The 17,107-nt window shown below is 41.1% G+C and overlaps 1 protein-coding gene across 1 annotated transcript in view; it reads right to left on the reverse strand.

The window, feature by feature from the left end:
* Positions 1-3,463: 3,463 nt before the first annotated feature.
* Positions 3,464-17,107, reverse strand: part of LOC133125836 (polyunsaturated fatty acid 5-lipoxygenase-like) — a 32,562-nt gene continuing 18,918 nt past the window's right edge. Inside the window, exons 11-17 of the mRNA XM_061237512.1 lie at positions 11,110-11,307; positions 8,522-8,608; positions 7,130-7,296; positions 6,898-7,013; positions 5,708-5,808; positions 4,554-4,721; positions 3,464-4,118 (exon numbers count right to left, since the gene is read on the reverse strand). Coding sequence (XP_061093496.1) covers positions 3,939-4,118; positions 4,554-4,721; positions 5,708-5,808; positions 6,898-7,013; positions 7,130-7,296; positions 8,522-8,608; positions 11,110-11,307 — 1,017 coding nt within the window. The 3' untranslated portion in view covers positions 3,464-3,938. The remainder of the gene's footprint in view (positions 4,119-4,553; positions 4,722-5,707; positions 5,809-6,897; positions 7,014-7,129; positions 7,297-8,521; positions 8,609-11,109; positions 11,308-17,107) is intronic.

Consider the following 17,107-nt stretch of genomic DNA (forward strand, 5'->3'; position numbering starts at 1 on the left):
CATTTTGCTTTCAGTTGTGAATTGATTTCCCAGTGGGGGTTAAATCATTATCCTGCAACCATGGGTCACTTTGCTTGACTGGTACAGGATATAGTAAGCTTGTCTTTGTGATTTGTGTTTGCAGTTTCTTCATTTCAGCTTGAAAAATAGTATGGTGTGAGCGCACTGCACTAATTCAGTTTTATTTGTGTTTTATGTGCTTTTCACAGAGTACTGTCCCAAAGACGCCTAACAGAGTAACAGAAGGGAAAGCCCACAAATGGGACATGCGGTGAAAAATTCCCTGCTGGTAAGAAAAACCTTGAAAAAAAGTCCCCGCTATACCAGCCCAGCTATAGGGATGTGCCCATCCTCCACCAGCCTATACTGTAGGTAGAGATGGTAACATTTGAGGTATTAAACTAGCAGCTGAACTAGAAAGTCAACATTGAGGGACGTGAAATATGCAATTCAGCCGGTTGGGTGGATGAATCTGTAGCTCCAGCATGTGTCAAAAGCCTGGGAATGAACCAGGGGAGGAGCAGGGCTGCAGCAGCCCAATAATATCTTTTTAAAAGTGCAATGTGATCAAAGAGTGTGTTTGTTGAAATGTTTCATTCCATTCATGAAATACTTCAATGTTAGTTAGAAATGATAGGGATTTACCTTTCTAGTTTATACTTGAGAGGTAGTTAGATATCTTGTGAAATTGTGTGATAGTCAAGGAAGTTAGAAGGTCCATTTTCTGTGATTGGTCATTCTTCACAATTTTGAACTTGAAATCAGTGACAGACTGGGATCAAAAAAAAACCCTGACATATGTATCTGACCAGCCCTACTTTCAAAAACAAACTCCTGACTCTAGGTAGCTTACTGTAGGTAGCTGTTTAACTAGCCAGTTACGTTCTGTGTCCCATTCTCCACTTTCCTTCAGCTGCTTTTTTGTTGCCATTAATAAATAAGCACATTGGCACAAATGTGCGGTCCTCCTTGCTTGTCTTTCGATAAAAACTTACAGTGATAAAGCATACCAATCATCATTGGACTTGTACAGCAGGGTAGGTAATTGATAAAACAGTTGTTTAAAGGCAAATATAGAAAGTATATTAGCTGTAGGCATCATATAGATGTTTCCTTTTTGTTGTATTGCAGAAGCTCACATTTATATATAAACATATCGTAATGGTACAAACAGCAGACTTGCTTTGATTATGCAGAGAAATCAGGATCAGAGGAAAAATATTCTCTGGTCTGATGAAAAAATTACGAAAATGTAACTCTTTGGGCAGAACTCCATGCACAATGTCTAGCAAACACCAGGCACTGTCACCACCTGGGTAATAGCACCACTAAAGTAAAGCATGGTGGTGTTAGCATTATGCTATGGGGGTGCTTCTCAGAGGCAGGGACAGGGAGACTGGTCAGAATTGAAGGAAGGATGAATGCAGCCAAATACAGACAGGTCCTTGAAGAAAACCTGACCTGAGTGCATGTGACCTCAGACTGGGGCAATGGTTCACCTTCCAGCATGACAATGACCCGAAGCATACAGCTAAGACAATGCTGGAGTTGCTTCAGGACCAGTCTTTGACTGTCCTTGAGTGGCCCAGCCAAAGACCAGACTTAAACCCTTACTTATACATTCGAAAGCCAATGAGCACTTTGCTCTCAAAACAGCCTCAATTCTTTGTGGCACCATGGAATGACCATGGATTCCACAAGATCACTTAGATCACATTTCTTCCCCATTCTGACATTTGGTCTGAAAAACAGCTGAACCTCTTGACCATGTCTCCATGCTCCTATGCATATAGTTGCTGCCACATGATTGACTGATTAAATATTTGCATTAACAAGCAGGTGTACAGGTCTACCTAATAAAGTACTCACACAATGTATATCACTCAGAAATAAAGGTACAGTGAAATATGTCTAGCTAACTACTTCAGTTGAACTTCAGTGTTGAAGAAGCAGTGTTGAAGAAGCCAGGTCCGTGGAGGCAATGATAGCTGCCTGATATGAATTGCAGCTTGGGACAACTTTCAGTCAAAATAAAGCTGTTGTGAGTGTCTGTCTGTTTTCATTATTTCCGTGCTGTTTAGGAGCTGTGTGCTTGGTAGGCTATGCAGTTACTCTGGCTTCAAGTAACTTTGAAATGGAGCTGGTAATGCATGTGGTAATGCTAAGTTGTTATGGTGTGTGATTTGCGGTGAAATAGAAAGATGGGCCAAGAATCCAGAAAGTTGCGGTGATGAAGAGAGCAGTACTTCGCCAGACAGCTGCGCTACTTCACTACACTGGTTAGGATTGTTATGACGTGCCAAATGTTTTCAAACTTGTTAAAAGCTTAACATAAAAAATGGATAAACTACTTAAATGTATAATATAGAGGGACTCAAGTCTTTTTACAGTCATAATGAGTTTGGTTTCAGATTCTCATTTATTATGTGCTGGAGACCTCATAAAGTCGAAGTAGTGCAAAACTAAAATGTCAGGTATCAGAATAACAGGACCCAGTTGCAAGACCACAAGATTCAAGAGTCTGTATTGTAAACTTGGCAGATTAATCAGGCGGATTTGTAACAGAAATCAATCAGTTATAAACACTGGAGAGTATGGTCGGGACAGATAACAGACTAACTAGACTAACAAAGGGGTTGTTATTCACATGTAACGAGCGGGGAATTGCAATCAGGTGTGGGGAAAGAATCAGGAAGTGGGAGAATTCCTGTGATAACAAAAAATGTTTTAGACCTGTTATGGAATTCTCTATGGAAGGCATTTCACAGCACTGTATACTCTTTACCCTTATTTCACAATGCAGCTAAACTGAGAATATAATTATCTTGCTGTGACAACTTTGTGGGTGGGAGATACCAGAGATAGTGCTGCCAATCAGATGTAGGGGATGATTAGGTGGGTATAAATGAGCTAATGTTGTCGAATTTGATGACTGATATTTCAACAAAGGGGATAACTTAAATAAGTAACAAAACATGATCAAATAATTTTGTTCCTATATTCTACTTGTCATGAATCTATTTGCCAATCCACTAAAAATTCCATGACTTTTTGAAATGCAAAAATATAATCATGAGAAGGACTAATTCAAACAAACTCATTAATGAAGTCAGTAGCCCCTCATGCCAACAGTTGTTCAAAGACACAAACACCTTGAGCTTGAATTTATCCACAAAAGATCCACTTTAAATCATAATTAGTATCAGAATGCATGACATTGGTCTTACCATCTAGGAATACAATGACAGTGAAAATAATATCACATAATGCAAATACACTTGTCAAATTCTATGAGGAATTTAACCTTTGTCAGAAAGGAGGCATATCCAGGGTAAAGAAGACACATTTAATGACAAGTTATTTTGCAAAGCAACTGAATTACATTGATACCGTTTGCAAAACCACATGCTTATAATATCAAAGAGAACATGATACTTGGTTGATAAGTATTTGCAAATGTCTTAAAAACCTTACACAATATGAAGTACCAACACCCAAGTTACTGAATTATAGAAGGTATAAGCAACCCCAGAGGTTATAAGCAACTACAGTATACATTATCCATTATGAAGATGAAAAATGGTTCCAGATGAAGATACGGTCTATGCAAAATGTGTCTTGTTGCCATACAGAAAATTCCTCCCCAGCATAATTACATATTCATTTCAGAGACTCTTATCCATAGTGACTTACACTCTTGGAGAAACATTAGCGCATTCACCTTATCAATATAAGCAATAGTGTAAGCCATGTCTAACAGCATTTCCACAGCAGAAACATCAATGAAGAACTAGTAAAAATGACCAATGCAAGTCAAGTAAAAAAGTATGGATTAGGACAAAAGGTAGTGGCATTACTGGGTAGAGATGGGAGGGGGACCAAAAGCAGTCAAGGTATGTGTTCAGTCTGTACCAAAACACAGCTCATTTAGACATACATTAGATAGTGATGCTGTTTTCCATCCCTGCAGGGTCCAAATACTCATAGGGGAACTCTTGGCAGGCAGACCTCTTCCTGATTTTCTCTCCAATTCCCTTCAGTGTGCTTTTGAACTCCATGAGGGGATCTCTCATATGGCTTTCATAAGCAACTTCCTCAGGGTACTCTCCAAGTGGCACCTGTAGGGAAAGTAACCAGGAATGAGGGCCAGAGCTTGAAGGGGAACACTTGTCTACATCCCTACAAGCCCAAATAAATGCTCTCTGAGCACGTTTTTTTTCGGTTCCATCCATTTGTTCCAGAGAATATTTGAAATCTTCAGTAACTTCAAACTAGGCCAAAATATCTTGGTGCTTCCTAGAGTTCATGCTTACCAAAAAAACTCCAAGACAAGTACAGTAGATCCAAAACAACTCCATAACATCAAAGATACCATATTTAATGTACAATAGGTACTGGTATGACATCCTTTTCAGCAGGAACATCAAACCCAGCACTGGTGTGCATGACCAAGAAGTTCACTTTTGGTCTGATATGCCTCAAAGTTCTAATGCTCAAAATAATTCAAGTAATTTTTATTATTTCTGAAGGAATGCAAATTTCCAAGTACTTACAAAGTCATTTGGAACCTGGCTGAGGAAACTAGCCACTTTCATAGCCTCAAGTGTTGTAGTAATGTCTGGAAGAGTGTCCATTATGTCTTTTTCAGTCACCTCCTTGTTCTTGGGTGGAGGCTTCCTCATTGTTGTTGGTCCATTTGGCATCCAGGCATAGATATCATACTGATAATGACAGGGAAAAGCAATAAAACTCACATGGGAATTGCACTGGCATGTCAATTGCACAGCCATTGTGTGACTGCAATTCCTGTAGCAGTATGAGGGCCGACAGCAGGGCTGCCCAACCCTGTTCCCGGGGATCTACCGTCCTGTAGGTTTTCCCTCCAGCCCGAACAAAGCACACCTCACTCAACAGCTAAACATTGAGCTGCTATTCAGTAGAATCATTCATTCATTATCCTAACCCGCTTACCCTGAACAAGGTCGCGGGGGGGCTGGAGCCTATCCCAGCATACATTTGGCGAAAAGCAGGAATACACCCTGGACAGGTTGCCAGTCCATCGCAGGGCACACACACCATTCACTCACACACTCACACCTACGGGCAATTTAGACTCTCCAATCAGCCTAACCTGCATGTCTTTGGACTGTGGGAGGAAACCGGAGTACCCGGAGGAAACCCACGCAAACAGGGGGAGAACATGCAAACTCCACACAGAGAACCCAGGACCTCCTTGCTGTGAGGCGGCAGTGCTACCCACTGCAACATCCGTGCCGCCTTAGTAGAATCAGGTGTCAAATTAGTGTTGAAATAAAAACCTACAAAACAGTAGATCTCCAGGAACAGGGTTAGACAGCCCTGGCCTACAGTATATTCATTACATTACATTACATTACAAGACATTTAGCAGGATAGTGGACTTGGATAGTGTCAACAGAACGCATGTATTAAGGACAGATATTCAGTTGCCTATCTGGACAAAATCTGTATGTATTATGAATTTGCTGTTACAAAGGAAACTAAGCTGAAATCCATCTTGTACTGTGAAACTTATATGGAATATAAGAGATTTCAACAATTTCAACAAGAGAGGTAGAGCATTTTAAAGACAAAAATAAAAACATTGCAAATGACAATGACTTATGATTTAAGCTATACAATGTTTCTCTTGAGGCAATTCATGAATGTTTCTTTGAGGATACAGTACCTGCCCATGGTTCACAGCAGCATGTTGGGCAGAGCAGGTGAACATAATCATGGTGATGTATTTAATGGCTTCTTCTCTTGTTTTCAGGCTTGAGGGGCAATCTGATGACCAACAGACAACCAACATTAAATAAATATATTGGCATTTGGTTGACTTTCAGTAGCTTCGACAAATACTAGGGCGACTGAACTATAACACCGTGAACAGGAAGAGATATGGTCTACTGGTTCTGTGAAGTAACTTAATTGGAATTCAGTGAACATAAGTCTCACTGCAAGACAAAAAGTCCAGCATCATAAGCATTTTGGGAAAGATGATATTGTACAAAATACAGAAGGCATCAGAAATGATTGACAGATCCAAAGACCCGCACTCTCTAGCAACCTCAGTCAATGCATTCCTTCAAAATGGCACTCATACCATTCATTCAGCAAGCACAATAAATAACAAGATTACCGTACAGATGTATTGTCTCTTATACCATGGTCTGGATAAATAATTGATTCTGATTGGATGCTAGGAGGTGACAAAAATATTACTGGCTGTGGTCTGGCAGTCGGAGTGTTGCCGGTTTGATTCCCGGCCTGGGGGGAGTGTCGAAGTGTCCTTAAGCAAGACACCTAACCCCTAAATGCTCCTGACGAGCTGGTCGGTGCCTTGCATGGCAGGCAATCGCCGTTGCTGTGTGAGTGTCTGAATGAAAAGCATCAATTGCACAGCACTTTGGATAAAGGCGCTATATAAATTCCAACCATTTTCCATTTACCATATTTGAGATCACCCTTATTGAACAAGGCAACTTACAAATTCATTTAAACTGTCTGTATGAATGAGATGCTCAATAATGTAGTGGGATGTCCGTTGGCTGACCATGAAAAATAATAATGTAATTATTATATAATCTGCTTGTCAAAATGTCTCTCAACCTAGATTGGCCATCATAGGGTGGATTCCCTCATGATATTGTCTTAGCAGGAAGTTTTTAATTTTTATTATCAGTTTTTATCAGAGTTTTTTTTATAAATCCCACTGGGGAGTTTTTACTTCACTTGTCTTTTGTGTGTGTGTGTTTGTGTGTGTATATATGTCGGTGGGTGGATTTAAATGGTACATTTAAGGCTGCACATTTTTTAAAAGCTTGCCATTTGGCAGTGTAGACAGGACTTTTAAGTTATTTTGAAAGAGGTTACCTGACTTCTGCAGAAATCCATAGTTGTATATGAACATCACCATTTCTTGGAGCTCTGGATCCTTCTGGATATCTTCGTCATCTTTATAACATCTATTCACCACTCCACGAACAAATCTGTATATATTAATAATAATTCAATTAAGTAAACAGGTTTGCATGAATAGTATTTGTAAATTCAGAAACATCTCTACAGAAAATACATGTATCCTCCATGCAATAAAGCAATTTACTTATATAGTGCTTCCCAGATGTCCATGCCATCATCTCTGTAGTGAAAGTTCTTCAGCTTGTCGATGCCACGCTGCTTCACATTGTCGGGCAGGCAGAGGCTCTCATAGGTGATCTTCTCTGTTGCTTTTTTTAAAACCTCCCAATGCTCATTCCCCATGGCTGTGTACTGCGTGGGCAAAATTTTAAAATATGGTATTGTTTACTGGGTACATCTTTTAACACATGAAACTCTGTAAACAGTACTCAAGGGGGAAAAAATGGTTCAACACAGTCACCATGGTGGCCGCCTATAGAGTAACTTATGGTGGCCGCATCTTAACACAGCACTCTGGCACTGCTGGATTGGCACTTGCTTTGCTCTTCTGGATTCTTAGGGTACGCACTCACTATATGTTTGGGTTAGCTGGCACTTCCATTCAAAATAGCAAGATTTGAACCTCCATATCTCACAAGTTTCAAAAGCAATCTCAATGCCATTCCGCAGGTCTACTACAATGGCAACGTCTACTGATTTTGGTATTGATATGTTGCACCATTTCTGCGTTATGGAGACCCTTAAAAAATTTGCCTAAAACATAGATTTTTAATTGTGCAGAAATAATTCTATTTAAATCCAACAGATCCCGACACAAGATCACTTATTCTGTGGGAAATTCTGAAATATGCATTCATTTCATGCATATTCAAAATTTCGCCCCGAATTGACACAAATTATGCTAATTGAACATTCTAGTAATAAACAGACATGAGAATCGTTATTGCGAGCAGGCAGTAGATGACACCCGACAGTAGGCTATTACTGTCCACTGTAGACAGTCTCACGGACTGTAGCTCTAGCGCAATGTAACCGCTTGCTCTAATGTTAGCTAGCTAACTGTTATATTTGGTGTGATCTGGAGTGACTGCAGTTATATTTTCAGCAGGACCTTGGTGGCTAATTTATGTCTTGCTAGATTAGATATCTAGCTATAGCTTCATATTGCCAGCACCAACAACAAAGCTTAACATAGTCTACATACAATTGATCCTTGTGGTATTGTGGATTCCCACAAGGATCAGTGCTGGGACCACAGCTCTTCATTTAAATAAATGACCTTAACAAGGACATTGACATATTGAGCAGATATCGCTCATAGAGTAGTCAGTGGTCTCTGTGTGGAATAGTGTGCCAGGTTATGTTGTGGAGGCAGAAACTCTGGTTTCCAGACCAGGCTTGATATAGCGCAAGATACAATCTAGCTTTTAGGTAAATTAAGCATTCGGGACACTTTAGCATTAATAAAAAGGTGACCATTGCTATGCTTAAAGGCCTGTTTTCATAATTATTTTATGTTATAATAGAAAAAGGGAAAAGATTATCTTGGATAATTAAGGTTCAAGTTCATACTGACCTCCTCGAAGAATCCACCTTTATTGATGAGGGTGTTTCTGGCAGTAATATTGATTGGTAAGGTGTACCGACCAGTTGCACGAAGAATCTGTTAACACAGAAATGCATGTTATACTGTTGCAAGAGCTAAATACTCTATAGAAAATACAAATATACTATATCAGTTGATAAATACAATATGTAACCAACCTAAAAAAGCATGTATCCATTGAACACTCAACAGACTCAGCTGACCAACACAATGTTCTCAAAGGTGTGAGAAGTTACATGTCACTGTAATTATTGCATGCCAGTATAGGCAGAATAGCATTAACCTTGAGACAAAAGCTCCCTTGGTTTTCTACTAGCTCTATAGTGCCCTGCAACGCCACTCCGAATCCTACACACACTCCAGAAAATTCACTAGTGCCTAGAAGCAGATCCAAACAACAGGTGGTAGTTGGGGTGGTGGAGGGCGAGTCTAATTTGTGCAGAAGCAAGAAAGCAAGCAGAGGCAGCAGAGGCAATTAGCTGCATAGGGAAGGTCTGACTGTTGGTTTAAGAAGGGTAAATCGCAATCGCAATCTGATTGTTAATAGCAGTGATAAAATAACAATAAAATAACAATATACCACTGTGATGATTTATAGTGATTGTTTATATTTGTATTATCACCATTTTGTGGTTTTATTATGTTACAGTTTTTATTATTATAGAAATATGAATGCAACAATAATTTGGGATGTCGACTTCGATGTTGATTACTAAAATTTTAATAATAAAATTTGGAAAATAATGTCAAGCTTTAATAAATCATATTTTATTTGTGCTCTCACCATTACATGTAGCCTTGACTTCTTCTGTCTGTGCCTCCCTGCCAACTTCACTCTCTATCCTCCCTGCCCCCCAAGTCTTTCAAATAATCCATGCTACTGTAGGAATACGCTGACCCAGTGCAAAAGTTCCCCTCCGGTTCAGGTGCAGCCCATCATGCTTGTACAGCTCCCTCATGTACCAAAAGGAGTACCAAATACCCCATGAACCTGTACCCCTCTCCCCTACAAGAGAGCCATGTGTTAAACCTCTTGATAAAGTTCTTCTTCCCTCTGCTTGCACTTGGTACAGGTACAATTTCAGGAAAGACTAGCATGGAGGTTCTGCTCCCAATGTGGACCATGACAACTGGATCCCTCCCTGCTCTGGCCAGGAGCTTGTCCATGCACCCCACAAGATCGTTTACCTGGGCAGCAGGCGGGCAACACACTGTGCAAGATTCCTTTTTGCCCCTGTTTTTCTCACCCTGCCTGGTCTGAATTCCCCCTGCAACTTTTCCCCTCAAGAAAGTGACTGCCCAGATGGAGACACCACAGCTTAAAAAAGTGAGAGGTGGCTCTGAACAGTTAGTAGCAGAAAACTGGAGAGATTCAACGCCTCTTAACTTCATGAATTTAGCTACGTTACTGCACAAAGATGCACTAAATCAATAATATAATCAGCTAATTTAGCATTGCTTCTTAACAAAGGTGAGCTAACTCACCTTTAAAATAAAAGAACCCTTTGTACTACCTAGGTAATATTTTATTTCGCAGGACCAAATGCAACCGACAATTCATCTGGAATCCTTAAAATAAATAATAATGGATTACAATCAATGTTAACACTTGACTAGGCAAACTACCAGCCAACAGTAAAGATTTCTAGGAGGGCAAACAACCCCCCAAAAAACCTTGAGTTTGGTTGGATTATCTAATCGTTTTGCAGCCGAGTGCTTAACCAACGAAGAAAATCCTTCTCTGTCCCCTAACTGCAACAAATATTTTCACCTTAAAAACAAATCCACCTTGCCTTGTTTATAATATTGGATTTTCGAAACACAAAGTAATATTAACCTCCCACTTTACTCAAACATAACCAATATGCTCTGGTCTTATTAAACCACAACACCACAAATAGGAAGCGTGTAAGCGCGTATCAGGCACGTAAACCTGTAGAAACCAGTAGAAACCAGTAGATTATAGAGCATATGATTATGGAGCAGATCACCACCCATTTTCACCATACCATTTTCAATGGTATTGTTAGCCTAAATTAACAAGCTAAACAAGCTACAGGATTGGCAGCTTGCTGCTGCCTTCATAATATGAGCTCACTTGTCAGCTTTACAATTTTTCTTCTGTTAATTGAAAACAAATTAAATGTATAATAATCATGAACAAAGTATTAGCTATCTAGCTGGTTAACTCTCATTTTTTCCACTTTTAAGAAGTAAGTAAACTGTATTTATATCACCACAAAGTGACTAAAATTACAATGAAAAACAATATCAGATACAACACAAACTGCAACTAGACAACAGTCAGTCTGATTTGATTGAGATTACTACCTTAAATCCTTTTGTTGTGCACAAATGTGTGGTTATGATGCAGGGATAAGTTGTAGTCTATCATCAAATACCATCCAATACCTGTCCCTGTCTTTATTTCACTATAAAGATGGATGCAGATCTCCCTTAATCTGGTGAAGGATCAGGACAATGATCAGATTTAGGAGATTTAGACCAGCTCTTTGGCCCCTTTAACATAAGTAGATAGAATTGCACATTGCACATACCCTTGATAGTGGATGTCGATCAGCCATATCGTAGCTAGCAATGAAGAATATTTCCGCCATCAAATGTGTTCTGAGAAGATGAGAAACCAGCTCATGGTAGTTGAAGTCTGAGTTCCGAACCCAGATCTTGGCTAAGAGCCAGGCTTTATTGTCTTGTGGGGTGAAAACTGGATTGTCCTCTCCAGGCTTCTGAATCAACTATGAGAGAAATTTGTATTTTTAATTTTTTTTTTGTCAAACATATCTAGACACTTATCTAGATTACTCAAAAAACATGAATGTAAAATGTCCTAAACATATCAACCTGTCAACAAACATCATGAACAAAGAGCTCATGGACATCAAATGAAGAGTTTCATCGCAAATATATGGGCTAATCAATTTTTTTTGTTTTGAGAAAAGCTAAATATATAGCTAAATGTAAGAAACAGAATGCAAAGAATGGTTAAAAAAAAAAATTAAAAAATCCAGCGAGCAGCAGTTCTGCAGACAGAAACGCCTTGTTAATGAGAGACAGTTAACGGGACAATGGCCAGACTGGTCAAAGCTGACAGAAAGGTGAGAGTAACGCAAATAACCGCACATTACAACAGTGGTATGCAGGAGAGCATATCTGAACACACAACGCATCATAACTCTAAGTGAATGGGCTACAGCAGTAGAAGTCTAAAAAATGTGTCTAATAAATACCTAATAAAGTGCTCACTGAGTGTATTTGCAATGGTCTTAAATGCTTGTGTGTGTGGCCTTCGCTGTACTGTTTGTTCTATTTTCCTTAAATCAATAGAGGCATTATGCATTGTTTTCCACTGAAAATGTAATAAAATAAACCTTTATTTTGAAACCTCTGCTTGTTCATTCAACTGAACACTCCTGGGAAGTTAACCTTAAAGGTACAATAGGTAAGCTTTTTGTGTTAAAACATTGTTACAAGACCATTCCAATCCCTTCCTATCATTGAAAAGGGCTCACTGACATGTTGACTCACCCTCTGCATGTGTTTATACAAATTCGGGTTTTCAAAATATGCAGTTGACGGGCCGGCACTTTGTACCCCCCCCCATTGGCGCCCAGCCCACTGATGTAGTTTGAAAATGATTTATTTTTTATTAATTCTAGTATTAGTATTATTATGGAAAAAAATAAATATACTAACTTCATATTTCTTAAAAATGAAGACATTAAAATAGAAAAACAATGGTGTGTGCAAACCGGTAATGAAAAAAAAGTTTTTTGAATGTAGCTATAGCGGTTACCGCGGGATTTCAGTTGGTATTCGAGCCGAGTGGTTTTTCTCTAGGTCTAGGCTAACTATTGCTTTTGTTTTGCTACATTCAAAATGGACTTTTGGATTATCTTCAGTGGATGACCTTGGCACGGACAAGCCTAAACAAGCGGTCTTGAACAAATATCCAGTTTGAATGTTTGGGGCCAAAAAACGCTCATTCTCTTCTCACTGGTATAGGAACAAGGACTGGCTTGAGTGCTTCAAATATGCAGATGCAACGTTCTGAGACGGGTGGGTGGGGGTTGGACCCAAAATGCACGACTCAGAAACAATAGTTAAATAAAGTCCCGTTAGGGCTTTATTCGGGACGAGTCCCAGGAGCGTAGTAAACACAAGCAAAGTCCATACACGAAGATCCAGCCAAACAAATATAAAACAAACAAAAAGCACGGTGCCGAGGGAAGAGGCAATCTCGTAGTCGGTAGACGTGCAGGGAGGTCCGGTAGCAGGAGAGCTGTCAGCGGGGCAGATGAACAGGCGGACGGCAGGCAGGGGCGTAGTCGTGGGCGAAGCGGGAGTCGAAACCATGAAACAATCAGTGGGGCAAAAGTACAAAAACGGTAGGCGAGGACGAAATCAAAAAACAAACGATGGTCACAAAACAGAAATCAATAAACTATGGTCGGTAAACAGGCTTGGATCGTAACGTGTAATCAAAGCAGTAAATGCTCAAGAGTTGCGTGGAAAACAGAGGCAGACAATTTCGCAGTGAACAGTAGCGCGACTGGGCTATAAATGCGGGTGTAGACAGGTGCAGAAAATTAGTTAGAGCGTAGCAAGGAAATGGAAAACAGGTGCGATGGATGACAAGTTTAACAAGGAGATTAGTAATCGTTCGTAATAAACCTATCCTGCCCTAGCATTAGTAAATTAGTAAATGACATGCACGAGAAACGTAAGGTAACATGAACACATCATTAGTTTGTTAGTCTCTACCCAATCCTGATCTAGCGTAGTAGTTTTAGTAAAGAGACAAATGGAAACACTTAGGGAGTGAATGACAGAAAGAGAGAGAGAGAGAGAGAAAAGGCGGAACGCAAGGTTTGCGGAAAAACATGACCGAGACGGACCTGAAACGTGACACGTTCTCCGTTAGGGGATTCAATTACTGGAAACATGCCATTGAAGCTAGCAAAGGTTTAAATAAGCATGCAGCTTCAAAGGAGAATTTAGCCTGTAAAGTAATGTGGAGGGAGTTGGTAAAATGTAGAGAGACGGGGACCGAGATTTCCGCTGTTCTGAATGCAGAACACCTGGCATTACATGTCAGCCGTAATTGATATGCTCAAGTTTTTAGTGGTGAATGAATTGCCCTTACTTGGAGATAATGCTGGTTTTGCCAGCATACTAGGAGGTCATGGCTCCATTGGACTGTTCTTGTCTCTGTTTGAGTACACCATGCGTAAAGATCCAGAACTGACAAAGATTACAAAAACAATTCCACAGAATGCACGTTACACCAGCCCAGAAATACAAAGGAGATGATCGAACTGATGAGCAATTTTGTGACAGAGGAGATAGTCAGAGAAGTGGGGGAGAGCTGGTATACACTAAAAGTGGATGGGACACTGGATCCTATCAGGCCAGAAAACATATCTGTAGGATGTAAAAAGGTATAAAGATTTGCCGGGAGTTGTGGCTGGGTATGGCTGCTGTAAGGACGTGCTTTGTCCCTGTTATACTTCTTAAAGTGTTGTATTGTTGAATCTCGCTATACGGGACTTCCTAAGTGCAACACAACATTTGGCGACGAGAGAAGTCGAAAATGATACACAACAGATACCACTGTGTAAAATAAATCGAAATATTACCTCTCACGTATCATATATGAAGAGTTAATTTGCAAAAACGGATAAAAGCCTCTCTTACAACGAATAAACGAACAGCTGTTTGATTGATGCTCCCTGGAGTGCCCAAAAAATATGATTTAGGATGATAAATATAAACGGAGATGCTGTTGTAAAATAATCCCTCAAATATGTAGATGAATTGTTAAACAATACTTCATGTTATTAAATGTATTCTCATAAGTAATATGGTGACCAGTCGGACAAATTACGCTGCACTGATACCGTTTACAATGCGTCAGTTGGGCAGATACGAGTGCATATATTGTTATCATATTCATATATTATGTTTTATAATGTGTTTATTGTCATGGATTTTTGTTCGTTTTATCTCTTCATTTTGTAACTGTGTTTTCAATGGTGCTAGACAAATAACGTATTATTATGATTATTATTATGATTATTATTATTATTATTATTATTATTATTATTATTATTATCATCGTCATCATCACATTCGTTGTGCAGAACTGTTCGTCATTTACAATCAATCAGGATAATTCCCACACCTGTAGCTTTTCAGAGGCAATCAAATGGCTGAAATCCCTTTTCTTGGCCTTCTTTTCAGCGTTTGCCATTGTCGTCTTCGTGAAATGCATATTCATTAGGGGTGTTTCACTGCCTATTTATAGGCAACTGTGGGCGGGACATGAAGCTGGCAAAGGTGCGCCACATTTAGAGTTGATTGTGATTTATAAAGGAAAACTGGCGTGGGACGTGCGTATGCACTGTTTTATAAATCAGAATATTTTTGTGCGTCCGCACGTCCTGGGTTTCATGCTTACGCAACCTTTTGACATGAATCCTAAGCACAGTTTTATAAATGAGGCCCCAGGTGCTCTAGTCTCGCTGCGGACTTTCCTCTAGATGGGGTAACGTTTGATTTTTAAATTGCTAATTTGAACAGCAAGGGTTAGGGCTTGTCTATTGCTGTTAATCACTTCTACTAGTTGCATACCTGTAAAGTGATTGAACATGTGTCTTAAATAGCTTAAATAGCTGTGGAATTTATCAGTAGATTAGCTTTGATTTGATATTGCTTGTGAGAAATTGTAGGCGATTAAAATAGGCGTGCTCAGACTCTAGCGTCGCTCCGTCCCAGTTTGTGATGTTATGTTTCACCCCATCCCAGTCTGCTCTCTCCCTCGAAGACCCCCCCGTGACGTGGGCCTCCACAGCGTCGGAACCCCTCAAACCTCAGCTACCCCCCGCTGACCCCCTGTGAGGGCTTTGCTGTCACAGGGGGACTGTGGAACTGCCAGTCTGCCACTCGGAAGGCTGACTTCATCCCTGCATATGCCTCCCTCCAGTCCCTACAATTCCTTACCCTCACGGAGACCTGGATCACACCTGACAACACCGCCACTCCCGCTGCCCTCTCATCCTCCTTCTCCTTCTCGCACACTCCCCGGTCTTCCGGCCGTGGCGGTGGTACTGGTCTTTTAATTTCCCCCTCATGGAAATTCTCTGTTCTCCCCCTCTCTGATCTGTCCATATCCACTTTTGAATTCCATTCTGTTGCAGTATCTTACCCTACTAACCTTTTCATTGCAGTTATCTACCGTCCTCCAGGGCCCCTGGGAAACTTCCTTGATGAGCTAGACACCCTTCTCAGCTCCTTCCCTGAGGATGGCACCCCACTGATTCTCCTTGGAGACTTCAACATCCACCTAGAAGCCTCCCAGGCTGCTGCCTTCCTACCGCTAATCCACTCCTTCGGACTCTGCAACACTCTCCTCCAACCCACAAGGCGGACAATGTCCTAGAGCTTGTCTTTGTGAGGAACTGCTCATGCTCCGATTTCACGGTTACCCCTCTGCATACATCTGATCACCACTTCATCTCATTCATCTCATTCTCCCTCCCTCTTCCTCCCCATCCTCCTCCCCCTCCTCCCACCCACACTTCCTCAGCCTGCCGTAACCTCCACTCCCTCTCACCCTCTTCCTTTGCCAGCACTGTAACCGCCTCACTCCCCCCTCTCGAATCCTTCTTCAAACTCCCCACTGACTCTGCATCCTTTCATCTCTCTCCTCCGCCTTTGACTCTCTCTGTCCCCCTGTCTCAAAGCCACCTCGCACATCCCCTCCCAGTCCTTGGATATCTGACACCCTCCGTACCTCCAGGACCAGCCTCCGCGCAGCGGAGAGGAAATGGGGAAAATCCAGAGACCCTTCAGACCTCACAATTTACCAGTCTCTCCTGGCGGCATTCTCTTCTGCTGTCACTGCCGCCAAAGCAAAATACTATCAGACCCAAATTCAGAACTCCGCTTCTAACCCCCGGAAACTGTTCTCCATTTTCTCCTCTCTCCTCAACGCACCGCCTCCTCCACCTCAGTCCTCCTTCGCTGCTGATGACTTTTTCGATGAGAAGGTCACAATCATCCGCAGATCCTTTACAACCACCGCCCGCCTTACTGTGCCCTTCCCCCCCTCTAGGCCCATCCCTTCCTTTTCCACTTTCTCCCCCCTTACAGACTCTGATGTTTCTCAACTCCTGCTCTCCCACCGCCCTACAACCTGTGCCCTTGACCCTATCCCCTCTTCTCTTCTCCAGACTATCATACCTGACATTCTCCCATTTGTCACCTCCCTTGTCAACTCCTCCCTGTCTTCCGGCTGTTTTCCTGCATCCTTCAAGAGGGCCCACATCACTCCATTGCTAAAAAAGCCTACCCTGGATCCCTCCATCATCCAGAACTACCGCCCGGTATCTCTTCTTCCTTTTCTTTCTAAAACCATAGAATGAGCTGCTTCTACTCAACTTTCTTCTTTCTTTTCTAACAACAACCTGCTAGACCCCCATCAGTCTGGCTTCAGTTCGGGCCACTCGACAGAGACCGTGCTCCTTTCCGTCAGTG

The sequence above is a fragment of the Conger conger genome, chromosome 4, assembly GCF_963514075.1.
Source record: "Conger conger chromosome 4, fConCon1.1, whole genome shotgun sequence".
In the NCBI taxonomy this organism is placed as follows: Eukaryota; Metazoa; Chordata; class Actinopteri; order Anguilliformes; family Congridae; genus Conger; species Conger conger.